This window comes from Panulirus ornatus, chromosome 7, assembly GCF_036320965.1.
Source record: "Panulirus ornatus isolate Po-2019 chromosome 7, ASM3632096v1, whole genome shotgun sequence".
In the NCBI taxonomy this organism is placed as follows: Eukaryota; Metazoa; Arthropoda; class Malacostraca; order Decapoda; family Palinuridae; genus Panulirus; species Panulirus ornatus.
Genome location: NC_092230.1, coordinates 33,732,679 through 33,746,460, shown reverse-complemented (window position 1 = coordinate 33,746,460; position 13,782 = coordinate 33,732,679). Strand labels below are relative to the sequence as shown.

The window sequence follows — 13,782 nt, the reverse complement described above, 5'->3', positions numbered from 1 at the left end:
TACTCAGTCTCTCCTGGTACTTCCTCACACAAGTCTCCTTCCCAAGCTCACTTACACTCACCACCCTCTTCACCCCAACATTCACTCTTCTTTTCTGAAAACCCGTACAAATCTTCACCTTAGCCTCCACAAGATAATAATCAGACATCCCTCCAGTTGCACCTCTCAGCACATTAACTTCCAAAATAAAAAGATGTTCTGGAAGGAGGTAAATAAAGTGCGTAAGACAAGGGAGCAAATGGGAACTTCAGTGAAGGGCACAAATGGGGAGGTGATAACAAGTAGTGGTGATGCGAGAAGGAGATGGAGTGAGTATTTTGAAGGTTTGTTGAATGTGTTTGATGATAGAGTGGCAGATATAGGGTGTTTTGGTCGAGGTGGTGTGCAAAGTGAGAGGGTTAGGGAAAATGATTTGATAAACAGAGAAGACTTAGTAAAAGCTTTGCGGAAGATGAAAGCCGGCAAGGCAGCAGGTTTGGATGGTATTGCAGTGAAATTTATTAAAAAAGGGGGTGACTGTATTATTGACTGGTTGGTAAGGTTATTTAATGTATGTATGACTCATGGTGAGGTGCCTGAGGATTGGCGGAATGCGTGCATAGTGCCATTGTACAAAGGCAAAGGGGATAAGAGTGAGTGCTCAAATTACAGAGGTATAAGTTTGTTGAATATTCCTGGTAAATTATATGGGAGGGTATTGATTGAGAGGGTGAAGGCATGTACAGAGCATCAGATTGGGGAAGTGCAGTGTGGTTTCAGAAGTGGTAGAGGATGTGTGGATCAGGTGTCTGCTTTGAAGAATGTATGTGAGAAATACTTAGAAAAGCAAATGGATTTGTATGTAGCATTTATGGATCTGGAGAAGGCATATGATAGAGTTGATAGAGTATGATAGAGTTGATAGAGATGCTCTGTGGAAGGTATTAAGAATATATGGTGTGGGAGGCAAGTTGTTAGAAGCAGTGAAAAGTTTTTATCGAGGATGTAAGGCATGTGTACGTGTAGGAAGAGAGGAAAGTGATTGGTTCTCAGTGAATGTAGGTTTGCGGCAGGGGTGTGTGATGTCTCCATGGTTGTTTAATTTGTTTATGGATGGGGTTGTTAGGGAGGTGAATGCAAGAGTTTTGGAAAGAGGGGCAAGTATGAAGTCTGTTGGGGATGAGAGAGCTTGGGAAGAGAGTCAGTTGTTGTTCGCTGATGATACAGCACTGGTGGCTGATTCATGTGAGAAACTGCAGAAGCTGGTGACTGAATTTGGTAAAGTGTGTGAAAGAAGAAAGTTAAGAGTAAATGTGAATAAGAGCAAGGTAATTAGGTACAGTAGGGTTGAGGGCCAAGTCAATTGGGAGGTAAGTTTGAATGGAGAAAAACTGGAGGAAGTAAAGTGTTTTAGATATCTGGGAGTGGATCTGGCAGCGGATGGAACCATGGAAGCGGAAGTGAATCATAGGGTGGTGGAGGGGGCAAAAATCCTGGGAGCCTTGAAGAATGTGTGGAAGTCGAGAACATTATCTCTGAAAGCAAAAATGGCTATGTTTGAAGAAATAGTGGTTCCAACAATGTTGTATGGTTGCGAGGTGTGGGCTATGGATAGAGTAGTGCGCAGGAGGGTGGATGTGCTGGAAATGAGATGTTTGAGGACAATATGTGGTGTGAGGTGGTTTGATCGAGTAAGTAATGTAAGAGTAAGAGAGATGTGTGGAAATAAGAAGAGCGTGGTTGAGAGAGCAGAAGAGGGTGTTTTGAAATGGTTTGGGCACATGGAGAGAATGAGTGAGGAAAGATTGACCGAGAGGATATATGTGTCGGAGGTGGTGGGAACGAGAAGTGTGAGACCAAATTGGAGGTGGAAAGATGGAATGAAAAAGATTTTGAGTGATCGGGGCCTGAACATGCAGGAGGGTGAAAGGTGGGCAAGGAATAGAGTGAATTGGATCGATGTGGTATACCAGAGTCGACGTGCTGTCAATGGACTGAATCAGGGCATGTGAAGCATCTGGGGTAAACCATGGAAAGTTCTGTGGGGCCTGGATGTGGAAAGGGAGCTGTGGTTTCGGGCATTATTGCATGACAGCTAGAGACTGAGTGTGAACGAATGGGGCCTTTGTTGTCTTTTCCTAGTGCTACCTCGTACACATGAGGGAGGAGGGGATGTTATTCCATGTGTGGCGAGGTGGCGATGGGAATGAATAAAGGCAGACAGTGTGAATTGTGTGCATGTGTATATATGTATATGTCTGTGTGTGTATATATATGTGTACATTGAGATGTATGGGTATGTATATTTGTGTTGGGACGTTTATGTATATACATGTGTATGGGGGTGGGTTGGGCCATTTCTTTCTTCTGTTTCCTTGTGCTACCTCGCAAATGCGGGAGACAGCGACAAAGCATAAATAAAGAAAATAAATAAATAATATATATTTTTTTTTCTGCTTTTTCACTGTCTCCCGCATTTGCGAGGTAGCGCAAGGAAACAGACGAAAGAAATGGCCTAATCCACCCCCATACACATGTATATACATACGTCCACACACGCAAATATACATACCTACACAGCTTTCCATGGTTTACCCCAGACGCTTCACATGCCCTGATTCAATCCACTGACAGCACGTCAACCCCGGTATACCACATCGATCCAATTCACTCTATTCCTTGCCCTACTTTCACCCTCCTGCATGTTCAGGCCCCGATCACACAAAATCTTTTCCACTCCATCTTCCCACCTCCAATTTGGTCTCCCACTTCTCCTCGTTCCCTCCACCTCCGACACATATAGCCTCTTGGTCAATCTTTCCTCACTCATTCTCACCATGTGCCCAAACCATTTCAAAACACCCTCTTCTGCTCTCTCAACCACGCTCTTTTTATTTCCACACATCTCTCTTACCCTTACGTTACTTACTCGATCAAACCACCTCACACCACACATTGTCCTCAAACATCTCATTTCCAGCACATCCATCCTCCTGCGCACAACTCTATCCATAGCCCACGCCTTGCAACCATACAACATTGTTGGAACCACTATTCCTTCAAACATACCCATTTTTGCTTTCCGAGATAATGTTCTCGACTTCCACACATTCTTCAAGGCCCCCAGAATTTTCACCCCCTCCCCCACCCTATGATCCACTTCCGCTTCCATGGTTCCATCCGCTGCCAGATCCACTCCCAGATATCTAAAACACTTTACTTCCTCCAGTTTTTCTCCATTCAAACTTACCTCCCAATTGACTTGACCCTCAACCCTACTGTACCTAATAACCTTGCTCTTATTCACATTTACTCTTCACTTTCTTCTTTCACACACTTTACCAAACTCAGTCACCAGCTTCTGCAGTTTCTCACATGAATCAGCCACCAGCGCTGTATCATCAGCGAACAACAACTGACTCTCTTCCCAAGCTCTCTCATCCCCAACAGACTTCATACTTGCCCCTCTTTCCAAAACTCTTGCATTCACCTCCCTAACAACCCCATCCTTCCCTTGCTCTTGTCCTCTCACTAACCCCTGACTTTACTTCCAAGACATTCCCAAACCAGTCTTCCCCTTTACCCTTAAGCTTTGTTTCACTCAGAGCCAAAACATCCAGGTTCCTTTCCTCAAACTTACTACCTGTCTCTCCTTTTTTGTCATCTTGGTTACATCCACACACATTTAGACACCCCATTCTGAGCCTTCGAGGAGGATGAGCACTCCCCTTGTGACTCCTTCGTTTGTTTCCCCATTTAGAAAGTTGAAATACAAGGAGGGGAGGGTTTCTAGTCCGCCGCTCCCGTCCCCTTTAGTTGCCTTCTACAACACGTGAGGAATGCGTGGGAAGTATTCTCTCCCCCCTATCCCGTATACCTCTGTTCATACTACAGAGGTATAAGTTTTTTGAGTATTCCTGGGAAATTGTATGGGAGGGTATTGATTGAGAGGGTGAAGGCATTTACAGAGCATCAGATTGGGGAAGAGCAGTGTGGTTTCAGAAGTGGTAGAGGATGTGTGGATCAGTTGTTTGCTTTGAAGAGTATATGTGAGGAATACTTAGAAAAACAAATGAATTTGTATGTAGCATTTTTGGATCTGCAGAAGGCATATGATAGAGTTGATAGAGATGCTCTGTGAAGAGTATTAAGAATTGGTGTGGAAGGCAAGTTGCTAGAGGCAGTGAAAAGTTTCTATCGAAGATGTAAGACATGTGTACGAGTAGGAAGAGAGGAAAGTGATTGTTTCTCAGTGAATGTTGGTTTGCGGCAGGGGTGTGTGATGTCTCCAGGGTTGTTTAATTGTTTATGGATGGGGATGTTAGGGAGGTGAATGCAAGTTTTGGAGAGAGGGGCAAGTATGCAGTCTGTTGTGGATGACAGGGCTTGGGAAGTGAGTCACTTGTTGTTCGCTGATGATACAGCGCTGGTGGCTGATTCGAGTGAGAAACCGCAGATGTTGGTGACTAAGTTTGGTAAAGTGTGTGAAAGAAGAAAGCTGAGAGTAAATGTGAATAAGAGCAATGTTATTAGGTACAGTAGGGTTGAGGGACAATTCAATTGGGAGGTAAGTTTGAATGGAGAAAAACTAGAGGAAGTGAAGTGTTTTAGACATCTGGGAGTGGATTTGGCAGTGGATGGAACCATGGAAGCAGAAGTGAGTCACAGGGTGGGGGAGGGGGTAAAAGTTCTGGGAGTGTTAAAAAAAAGTGTAGAAGGCCAGAACGTCATCTCGGAGAGCCAAAATGGGTATGTTTGAAGGAATAGTGGTTCCAGCAATGTTACATGGTTGCAAGGCGTGGTCTTTAGATAGTGATGCGCGGAGGAGGGTAGATGTGTTGGAAATGAGATGTTTAAGGACAATATGTGGTGTGAGGTGGTTTGATCAAGTAAGTAATGGAAAGGGTAAGAGAGATGTGTGGTAATAAAATGAGTGTGGTTTAGAGAACAGAAGAGGGTGTATTGAAATGGTTTGGTCACATGGAGAGAATGAGTTGGGAAATATTGACAAAGAGGATATATGTGTCAGAGTTGGAGGGAATGAGAGGTGTGAGACCAAATTGGAGGTGGAAGGCTGGAGTGAAAAAGATCTTGTGTGATCGTGACCTGAACATACAGGAGGGGGAAAGGTATGCAAGGAATAGAGTGAATTGGAACGATGTGGTATACCGGGGTTGACGTGCTGTCATTAAATTGAACCAGGGCATGTGAAGTGTTTGGGGTAAACCATGGAAAGTTTTGTGGGACCTAGATGTGGTAAGGGAGCTGTGGTTTCAGTGCATTGAACATGACAGCTAGAGACTGAGGGTGAACGAATGTGGCTTTTCTTGTCTATTCCAAGCACTACCTCATGCGCATGTACGCGGCGGCAGCGGCAGTTGGGGAGCATTTCATGTGTGGCGGGGTAGCGAGGGGAATGGATGAAGTCAATATATGTAGATGTCTGTGCATGTATATGTATATACATTCTTTTTGTCTGTTTCCTTACACTACCTTGCCAATGCAGGAGAGAATGACAAAGTATGATATATAAATAATTAAATGTTTGTTTATTCATTTATTATACTTAACCGCCATCTCCTGTGTTAGCGAGGTAGCGCAAGGAAACAGACGAAGAATGGCCCAACCCACCCACATATACATGTATAAACATAAACACCCACACATGCACATATACATACATATACATTGCAACCTATACATACATATACATTGCAACCTATACATACATATACATACACAGACATACATGTATACACTTGTACATATCCATACTTGCTACCTTCATCCCTTCCCGTCACCACCCCACCACACACGAAATAGCATCCCCCCACCAAGGCAGCACCAGGAGTAGACAAAACAGGCCACATTCGTTCACACTCAGTCTCTAGCTGTCATGTGTAATGCACCGAAACTACAGCTCCCTTTCTACAATCAGGCCTCAGAGACCTCTCTCTGATTTACCCCAGACACTTCACATGCCCTGGTTCAATCCATTGCCAGCACATCAACCCTGATATACATCATTCCAATTCACTCTATTCCTTGCACGCCTTTCACCCTCCTGCATGTTCAGGTCCCAAGTGCTCAAAATCTTTTTCACTCCATCCTTCCACCTCCAATTTGGTCTCCCGCTTCTCCTAGTTCCCTCCACTTCTGACACATATATCCTCTTTGTCAATCTTTCCTCACTCGTTCTCTCCATGTGACCAAACTATTTAAATACACTCTCTTCTGCTCTCTCAACCACACTCTTTTTATTACCACACATCTCTCCTGCCCTTTCATAACTTACTCGATCAAACCACCTCACACCACGTATAGTCCTCAAACATCTCATTTCAAACACATCTCCCCTCCTCCGCACAACCCTATCTATAGCCCATGCCTGACAACTATATAACATTGTTGGAACTACTATTCCCTCAAACATACCCATTTTTGCTTTCCGAGATAATGTTTTTGCCTTCTACACATTCTTCAATACTCCCAGAACCTTCGCCCCCTCCCCCTCCCTGTGACTCACTTCCGCTTCCATGGTTCCATCCACTGTTAAATCCACTCCTAGATATCTAAAACACTTCACTTCCTCTAGTTTTTCTCCATTAAACTTACCTCCCAATTGACTTGACCCTCAACCCTACTGTACCTAATAACCTTGCTCTTATACATATTTACTCTCAGCTTTCTTCTTCCTAACACTTTACCAAACTCAGTCACCAGCTTCTGCAGTTCTCACCTGAATCAGCCACCAGCACTGTATCATCAGCGAACAATAACTGACTCACTTCTCAAGCCCTCTCATCCACAACAGACTGCATACTTGCTCCTCTCTCCAAAACTCTTGCATTCACCTCCCTAACAACCCTATCCATAAATAAATTAAACAAACATGGAGACGACGCACCCCTGCCACAAACTGACATTCACTGGGAACCAATCACTTTCCTCTCTTCCTACTCGTACACATGCCTTACAGCCGCGATATAAACTTTTCACTGCTTCTAGCCACTTGCCTCCCACACCATATACTCTTAGTACCTTCCAAAGAGCATCTCTGTCAACTCTATCATATGCCTTCTCCAGATCCATAAATGCTACATATAAATCCATTTGTTTTTCTAAGTATTTCTCTCATACATTCTTCAAAGGAAACACCTGATCCACACATCCTCTACCACTTCTGAAACTACCATATAGATATATATATATATATATATATTTTTTTTTTTTTTGCCGCTGTCTCCCGCGTTTGCGAGGTAGCGCAAGGAAACAGACGAAAGAAATGGCCCAACCCACCCCCATACACATGTATATACATACGTCCACACACGCAAATATACATACCTACACAGCTTTCCATATATATATATATATATATATATATATATATATATATATATATATATATATATATATATCCCTGGGGATAGGGGATTAAGAATACTTCCCACGTATTCCCTGCGTGTCGTAGAAGGCGACTAAAAGGGGAGGGAGCGGGAGGCTGGAAATCCTCCCCTCTTTTTTTTTTTTTAATTTTCCAAAAGAAGGAACAGAGGGGGGTCAGGTGAGGATATTCCACAAAGGCCCAGTCCTCTGTTCTTAACGCTACCTCGCTAATGCGGGAAATGGCGAATAGTATGAAAAAAAAAAATATATATATATATTTCCCTGGGGATAGGGGAGAAAGAATACTTCCCACGTATTCCCTGCGTGTCGTGGAAGGCGACTAAAAGGGAAGGGAGTGGGGGGCTGGAAATCCTCCCCTCTCAGTTTTTTTAATTTTCCAAAAGAAGGAACAGAGAAGGGGGCCAGGTGAGGATATTCCCTCAAAGGTCCAGTCCTCTGTTCATAATGATACCTTGCTAGCGCGGGAAATGGCGAATAGTGTGAATAAAGGATAAGTGAATATAAATATATATATATATATATATATATATATATATATATATATATATATATATATATATTTTTTTTTTTTGCTTTGTCGCTGTCTCCCGCGTTTGCGAGGTAGCGCAAGGAAACAGACGAAAGAAATGGCCCAACCCACCCCCATACACATGTATATACATACGTCCACACACGCAAATATACATACCTACACAGCTTTCCATGGTTTACCCCAGACGCTTCACATGCCTTGATTCAATCCACTGACAGCACGTCAACCCCGGTATACCACATCGCTCCAATTCACTCTATTCCTTGCCCTCCTTTCACCCTCCTACTTGTTCAGGCCCCGATCACACAAAATCTTTTTCACTCCATCTTTCCACCTCCAATTTGGTCTCCCTCTTCTCCTCGTTCCCTCCACCTCCGACACATATATCCTCTTGGTCAATCTTTCCTCACTCATTCTCTCCATGTGCCCAAACCATTTCAAAACACCCTCTTCTGCTCTCTCAACCACGCTTTTTTTATTTCCACACATCTCTCTTACCCTTACGTTACTTACTCGATCAAACCACCACACACCACACATTGTCCTCAAACATCTCATTTCCAGCACATCCATCCTCCTGCGCACAACTCTATCCATAGCCCACGCCTCGCAACCATGCAACATTGTTGGAACCACTATTCCTTCAAACATACCCATTTTTGCCTTCCGAGATAATGTTCTCGACTTCCACACATTCTTCAAGGCTCCCAGAATTTTCACCCCCTCCCCCACCCTATGATCCACTTCCGCTTCCATGGTTCCATCCGCTGCCAGATCCACTCCCAGATATCTAAAACACTTCACTTCCTCCAGTTTTTCTCCATTCAAACTCACCTCCCAATTGACTTGACCCTCAACCCTACTGTACCTAATAACCTTGCTCTTATTCACAGGTATCACAGGTATTTGTGATTAAACTTTTCCGACTTAAGCTTACTCCATTAAAGCATTCAGTATCAGTATAATGTTTACAACAAATATGCAAAGTTGGAGTTCGATCTATTTATAACTGAGAACTATTTACACAAAATAGGTATGGTACTGTAAAGAGTGATACAGCTGAAAGAAAAGAAAGAGTACAGTAAGTTCAGCAGTTTTATGGTAACTAGCCTTATTTTTTTCTTCAGATATGGTGGATATATGCAAGGATTCTTTACAATGGCTAGTGTGCTGGTTATGTCAAAGGACAATCAGTGAGTATGACGCCCAGACTTCAGCCGGCTTAGATCAGTTCACAGCTCGAAACAACACCCAGGTTTTCCTCGCACGAACCTTATCTCTTGTTTATGTTACGGTAAGAACTCTTTGCTTTTGTCAGTTATCTTGCACATGCTTTTCAATTAGACTGAACAAAACACAAACAATCTAGGCATTACATACAACACACACACATGACATTCACTCCCCACATCAGTGACATCAACACAGAAGTAACCCAAACTAAATGCCCTCAGAACACTAATTGGCACCAAAATTGGACAAGAAAAAGAATCCTTCAACATTCTCTACAAACATTTGATTCACTCCACTTTAAACTATAACTTAACTGCATTGTCTTCCACCCTCTCAAAAGCAAATTATATCAAAGATGCAAACTACAAAAAATAGTGCACACAGAATAATCAGTGGATGCTTAGCAACCATAACGTTAAACACCTTCATAGTGAAACAAATTTCCTCCCAATAATGTTGCACCTTAACTTACTCAGCACTCAATTCTATGCAACAGCATTAAAACCCTTCCACCCAAACCACTCTATAACTAACTACCAACCATTTAGAAGAGATAAAAAGCTTACTCCTGCCTCACACTTCAGTAACCTTTACTCACAGAACCCCCAACTCCCAGTTAATATAACACTGACAAAGCACTTACACATTGAAATAATTCAACAAGCACTAAATGCCTGATATCCCAACTCAGCCTTAAACTCTGACCTTCTAGATGTACACTCATATGAAACCATACTCTCTAGACAAACATAAGTTACACATTTCCATCTACCTTCTGGACATCACCCGTTACTACAACACTACAAATGCCATTTCACCATTTCCCAAGACCCTTCACGTCCATTATTCACCAACTGGAAAGAAGACCCCAGCACTTACTAATCTATTGTCCGGCAGTCTTTGCACATAGATGCCCACAATATCACAATACTTTATAACCTTTGGTCCCGATTGCTGAATGTGGACAGCTTCCTGAGTACTGCAGGAGCTTCATAAAGATAAAAGGGACTCTATAAGCCAAAAGTAAGTATGTGTGTCTATATTTCTTTTCATACTGTTTGCCATTACCTACATTAATAAGGAAGTGCCAAGAATAGCCAGAGAAGGCTGTATTCACTCACATCCAGTCTCTAGCTGTCATGTGCAGTGCAGCAAAACCACAGCCCACTATCCACAATCAGGCCTCACAGTCCTCTCCATATTTTTCATGCTTTCCCCTGGCTGCTTCATATGCCCTGATCCAGTTCATTGACAGCACATTTACTTCTGTATACTACATAATTCGAATTCACTCTTATTTCATACGTCTTTTACCTCCAGCATTTTCAGGCCCTGATCACTCAAAATCTTTTTCACTCCATCCATTCATCTCCAATTTGGTCTCCCTCTTCTCCATGCTCCTTCCACTTCCGACTCTTGTATCTTCTTTGCCAACCCTCCTCAGTCATTCTCTCCATGTTTCCAAACTATTTCAGTACACCATCTTTGGCTCTCTCAGCCACACCATTTTGTTTTTATTAACATACCTTTCTTGCCTCTTTATTACTTACTTTATCAAATCACCTTACACAACATATTTTCCTCAAACATTTCACTCCCAACACATCCTCCCTTCTTCACATACCCTCATCTGTAGCCCATGCCTCAAATCAAGACAGTGTTGCGGGGGGTCTACAAAACCTTCAGATGTACTCATTTTTGCCCTTCCAGATAGCACCATCTCTTTCCACACATCCTTCAATCCCCCCAGAACCTTCACTTCCTCCAAATTTTCTCTATTAAAACTCACACCCCAACTAACTTCTCTATCAAGCTGAACCTAATAACTGTGCTTTTATTCAAATGTACTCTTTATTTCTTCCTTTCAAGCTCAGTCACCAACTCCTTCAGTTTTTCACTCGAACATGTCACCAGTTCTGTGTCATTAGCAAACAACTGACTCACCTCCCAGGCCCCCCTCGTCCCATGCAGACTGCATACTTGCTTCTGTCTCAAAGACTCTTGCATGTCCTCCCCACTATTCCATCCATAAACAAATTAAACAGCCAAGGTGATATCACACACCTTTCTCAAAGACCAATCTTCTCTTGGAACTACTCACTCTCCTCTTTCCCTTCTCATACACATACCTTACACACTGATAAAAATTTTTCACTGTTTCTAGCAGCATTTCTCCCTTACCACACATTCTTAAGACCTTCCACATGGCATCTTTGTCAACCCTATCTTATGCTTTCCTTAGATCCATAAATGCCATATATGAATCCTGTTTCTCTTAGGTTTTCTTACACACATTATGTAAATCAAACACCTGATCATTGCATCCTCTAACACTTGTGAAACCATGTTGTTCATTCCCAGTCTGGTGCTTTGTACTTGCCTTCGCCCTTACATTCACTACTCACCCATATAACTTATCAGATACACTCAACAGATTTATACCTTTATAGTTTGAATACTTACCATTGTCATTTTTGCCTTTGTACAGTGGCATTATACATGCATTTTGCCAATCCTCAGGCACCTCACCAAGATCCATACATGCATTGAAAATCCTAACTGTAATATTAATCAACAACACAGTCACCCCCTTTCTTAAGAAATTCAACTGCAGTACCATCCAGTCCAGCCATCTTGCCACTTTTCATCTTACACAAGCAGAGACGTTTGTTTCTTGTAGGATAGATAAGAGTCTTAGCTGAAAATTTTGAAATAAAAAATAGCTCATTTGTTATGCATGGTATTGTACAGCACTCGTTTCTTTTCCAGCAAGTCATTCTTACTTGGTTTGAGCAATCCATCCATGAGGCTGAGACAACTCTGCAACCAGTTCTATACCGGCTATGTGCACTGTTTGGCCTCACAGAGCTGGAGAAGTACATCCCACAACTTGTAGAAGGTGCCAAACTTTACAATTAATTTTTATTTCATTTATATGTTAAGAAGTAATTAGTAAAGGGATTAAAAGTAGGGAAATTTGAGGGAAATCTTTTGTTAGAATAGACTGCAATCAATAGATTTTAGTTTGAGTATTAAGTTGGTTTAGAAAATGGAAGTGGAAAATATAGCTAGAAGAGTGTACGAAGGAGGTATAGAGTATATGAGAGATGAATATAGATTGGATTGTGATTATCTATTTGTGCAATATGGAGAAGGAGTTGTACACCCATGGGGATCTATCTCTTCAACTGTGCTTTGTGTTATACAATCTTTTAACCCTTAAACTTTGGTGCACACTGTGTAGGTGGAAGCATGGATGACTGTTGCTCATATCAACAGATGTACTAAATTTTTCCACCATTGTCTGAATTGCCTGCCTGTAGGGGCCAGTTAGAAGTCATGTGATGCTGTTGTTCACAAATGGAGAAAAATCACAAATTATAGTCTCCCACAGATCCTTATTAAGGGTGCACTTTCATCATCTTGGCATGGTGCCAGTTTTACATGTCCAATATTGTTTATGTTTTTAGTTAAAGAAGTTTCTGTTGTATTAATGTTTATACTTTTAATGGAATAATAGTATTTGTTCATATCTCTTTTGAAGAAAGTTCTGCTTGTGTAAATGATTCAAGAATATGTAAATGATATGTGTGATATATATATTATATTTTTTATGTACAAGTCAATTGGGAGGTAAGTTTGAATGGAGAAAAACTGGAGGAAGTTAAGTGTTTTAGATATCTGGGAGTGGATTAGGCAGCCGATGGAACCATGGAAGTGGAAGTGAATCATAGGGTGGGGGAGGGGGCGAAAGTTCTGGGAGCGTTGAAGAATGTGTGGAAGTTGAGAACGTTATCTTGGAAAGCAAAAATGGGTATGTTTGAAGGAATAGTGGTTCCAACTATGATATATGGTTGCGAGGCGTCGGCTGTAGATAGAGTTGTGCGGAGGGTGGATGTGCTGGAAATGAGATGTTTGAGGACAATATGTGGTGTGAGGTGGTTTGATTGAGTAAGTAATGAAAGGGTAAGAGAGATATGTGGTAATAAAAAGTGTGTGGTTGAGAGAGCAGAAGAGGGTGTTTTGAAATGGTTTGGTCACATGGAGCGAATGAGTGAGGAAAGATTGACAAAGAGGATATATGTGCCAGAGGTGGAGGGAACGAGGAGAAGTGGGAGACCAAATTGGAGGTGGAAAGATGGAGTGAAAAAGATTTTGAGTGATCGTTGCTTAAACATGCAGGAGGGTGAAGGGCATGCAAGGAATAGAGTGAATTGGAACAATGTGGTATACCGGGATCGACATGCTGTCAGTGGATTGAACCAGGGCATGTGAAGTGTCTGGGGTAAACCATGGAAAGTTCTGTGGGGGCCTGGATGTGGAAAGGGAGCTGTGGTTTCGGTGCATTATACATGACAGCTAGATACTGAGTGTGAACGAATGTGGCCTTCGTTGTATTTTCCTAGCGCTACCCCGCGCACTTGCGGGGGGGAGGGGGTTATTATTTCATGTGTGGCGGGGTGGTAACGGGAATGAATAAGGGCAGACAGTATGGATTATGTACATATGTATATGTCTGTGTATGTATATGTATACGTTGAGATGTACAGGCTTGTATATGTGCGTGTGGACGTGTGTATGTATATACATGTGTATGTGGATGGGTTGGGCCATTCTTTCGTCTGTTT

At 42.3% G+C, this 13,782-nt stretch overlaps 2 protein-coding genes across 2 annotated transcripts in view; one reads left to right on the top strand and one right to left on the bottom strand.

Annotated features, from left to right (window-relative positions):
* LOC139749510 (gastric triacylglycerol lipase-like) overlaps positions 1 to 13,782 on the bottom strand; it is a 294,599-nt gene that overhangs the window by 207,797 nt on the left and 73,020 nt on the right. The gene's annotated exons all lie outside the window — the stretch shown is intronic.
* Acox3 (Acyl-CoA oxidase 3) overlaps positions 1 to 13,782 on the top strand; it is a 185,750-nt gene that overhangs the window by 140,298 nt on the left and 31,670 nt on the right. Inside the window, exons 12-13 of the mRNA XM_071663819.1 lie at positions 9,049 to 9,215; positions 11,924 to 12,053. Of these exons, the coding sequence (XP_071519920.1) occupies positions 9,049 to 9,215; positions 11,924 to 12,053 (297 nt within the window). The remainder of the gene's footprint in view (positions 1 to 9,048; positions 9,216 to 11,923; positions 12,054 to 13,782) is intronic.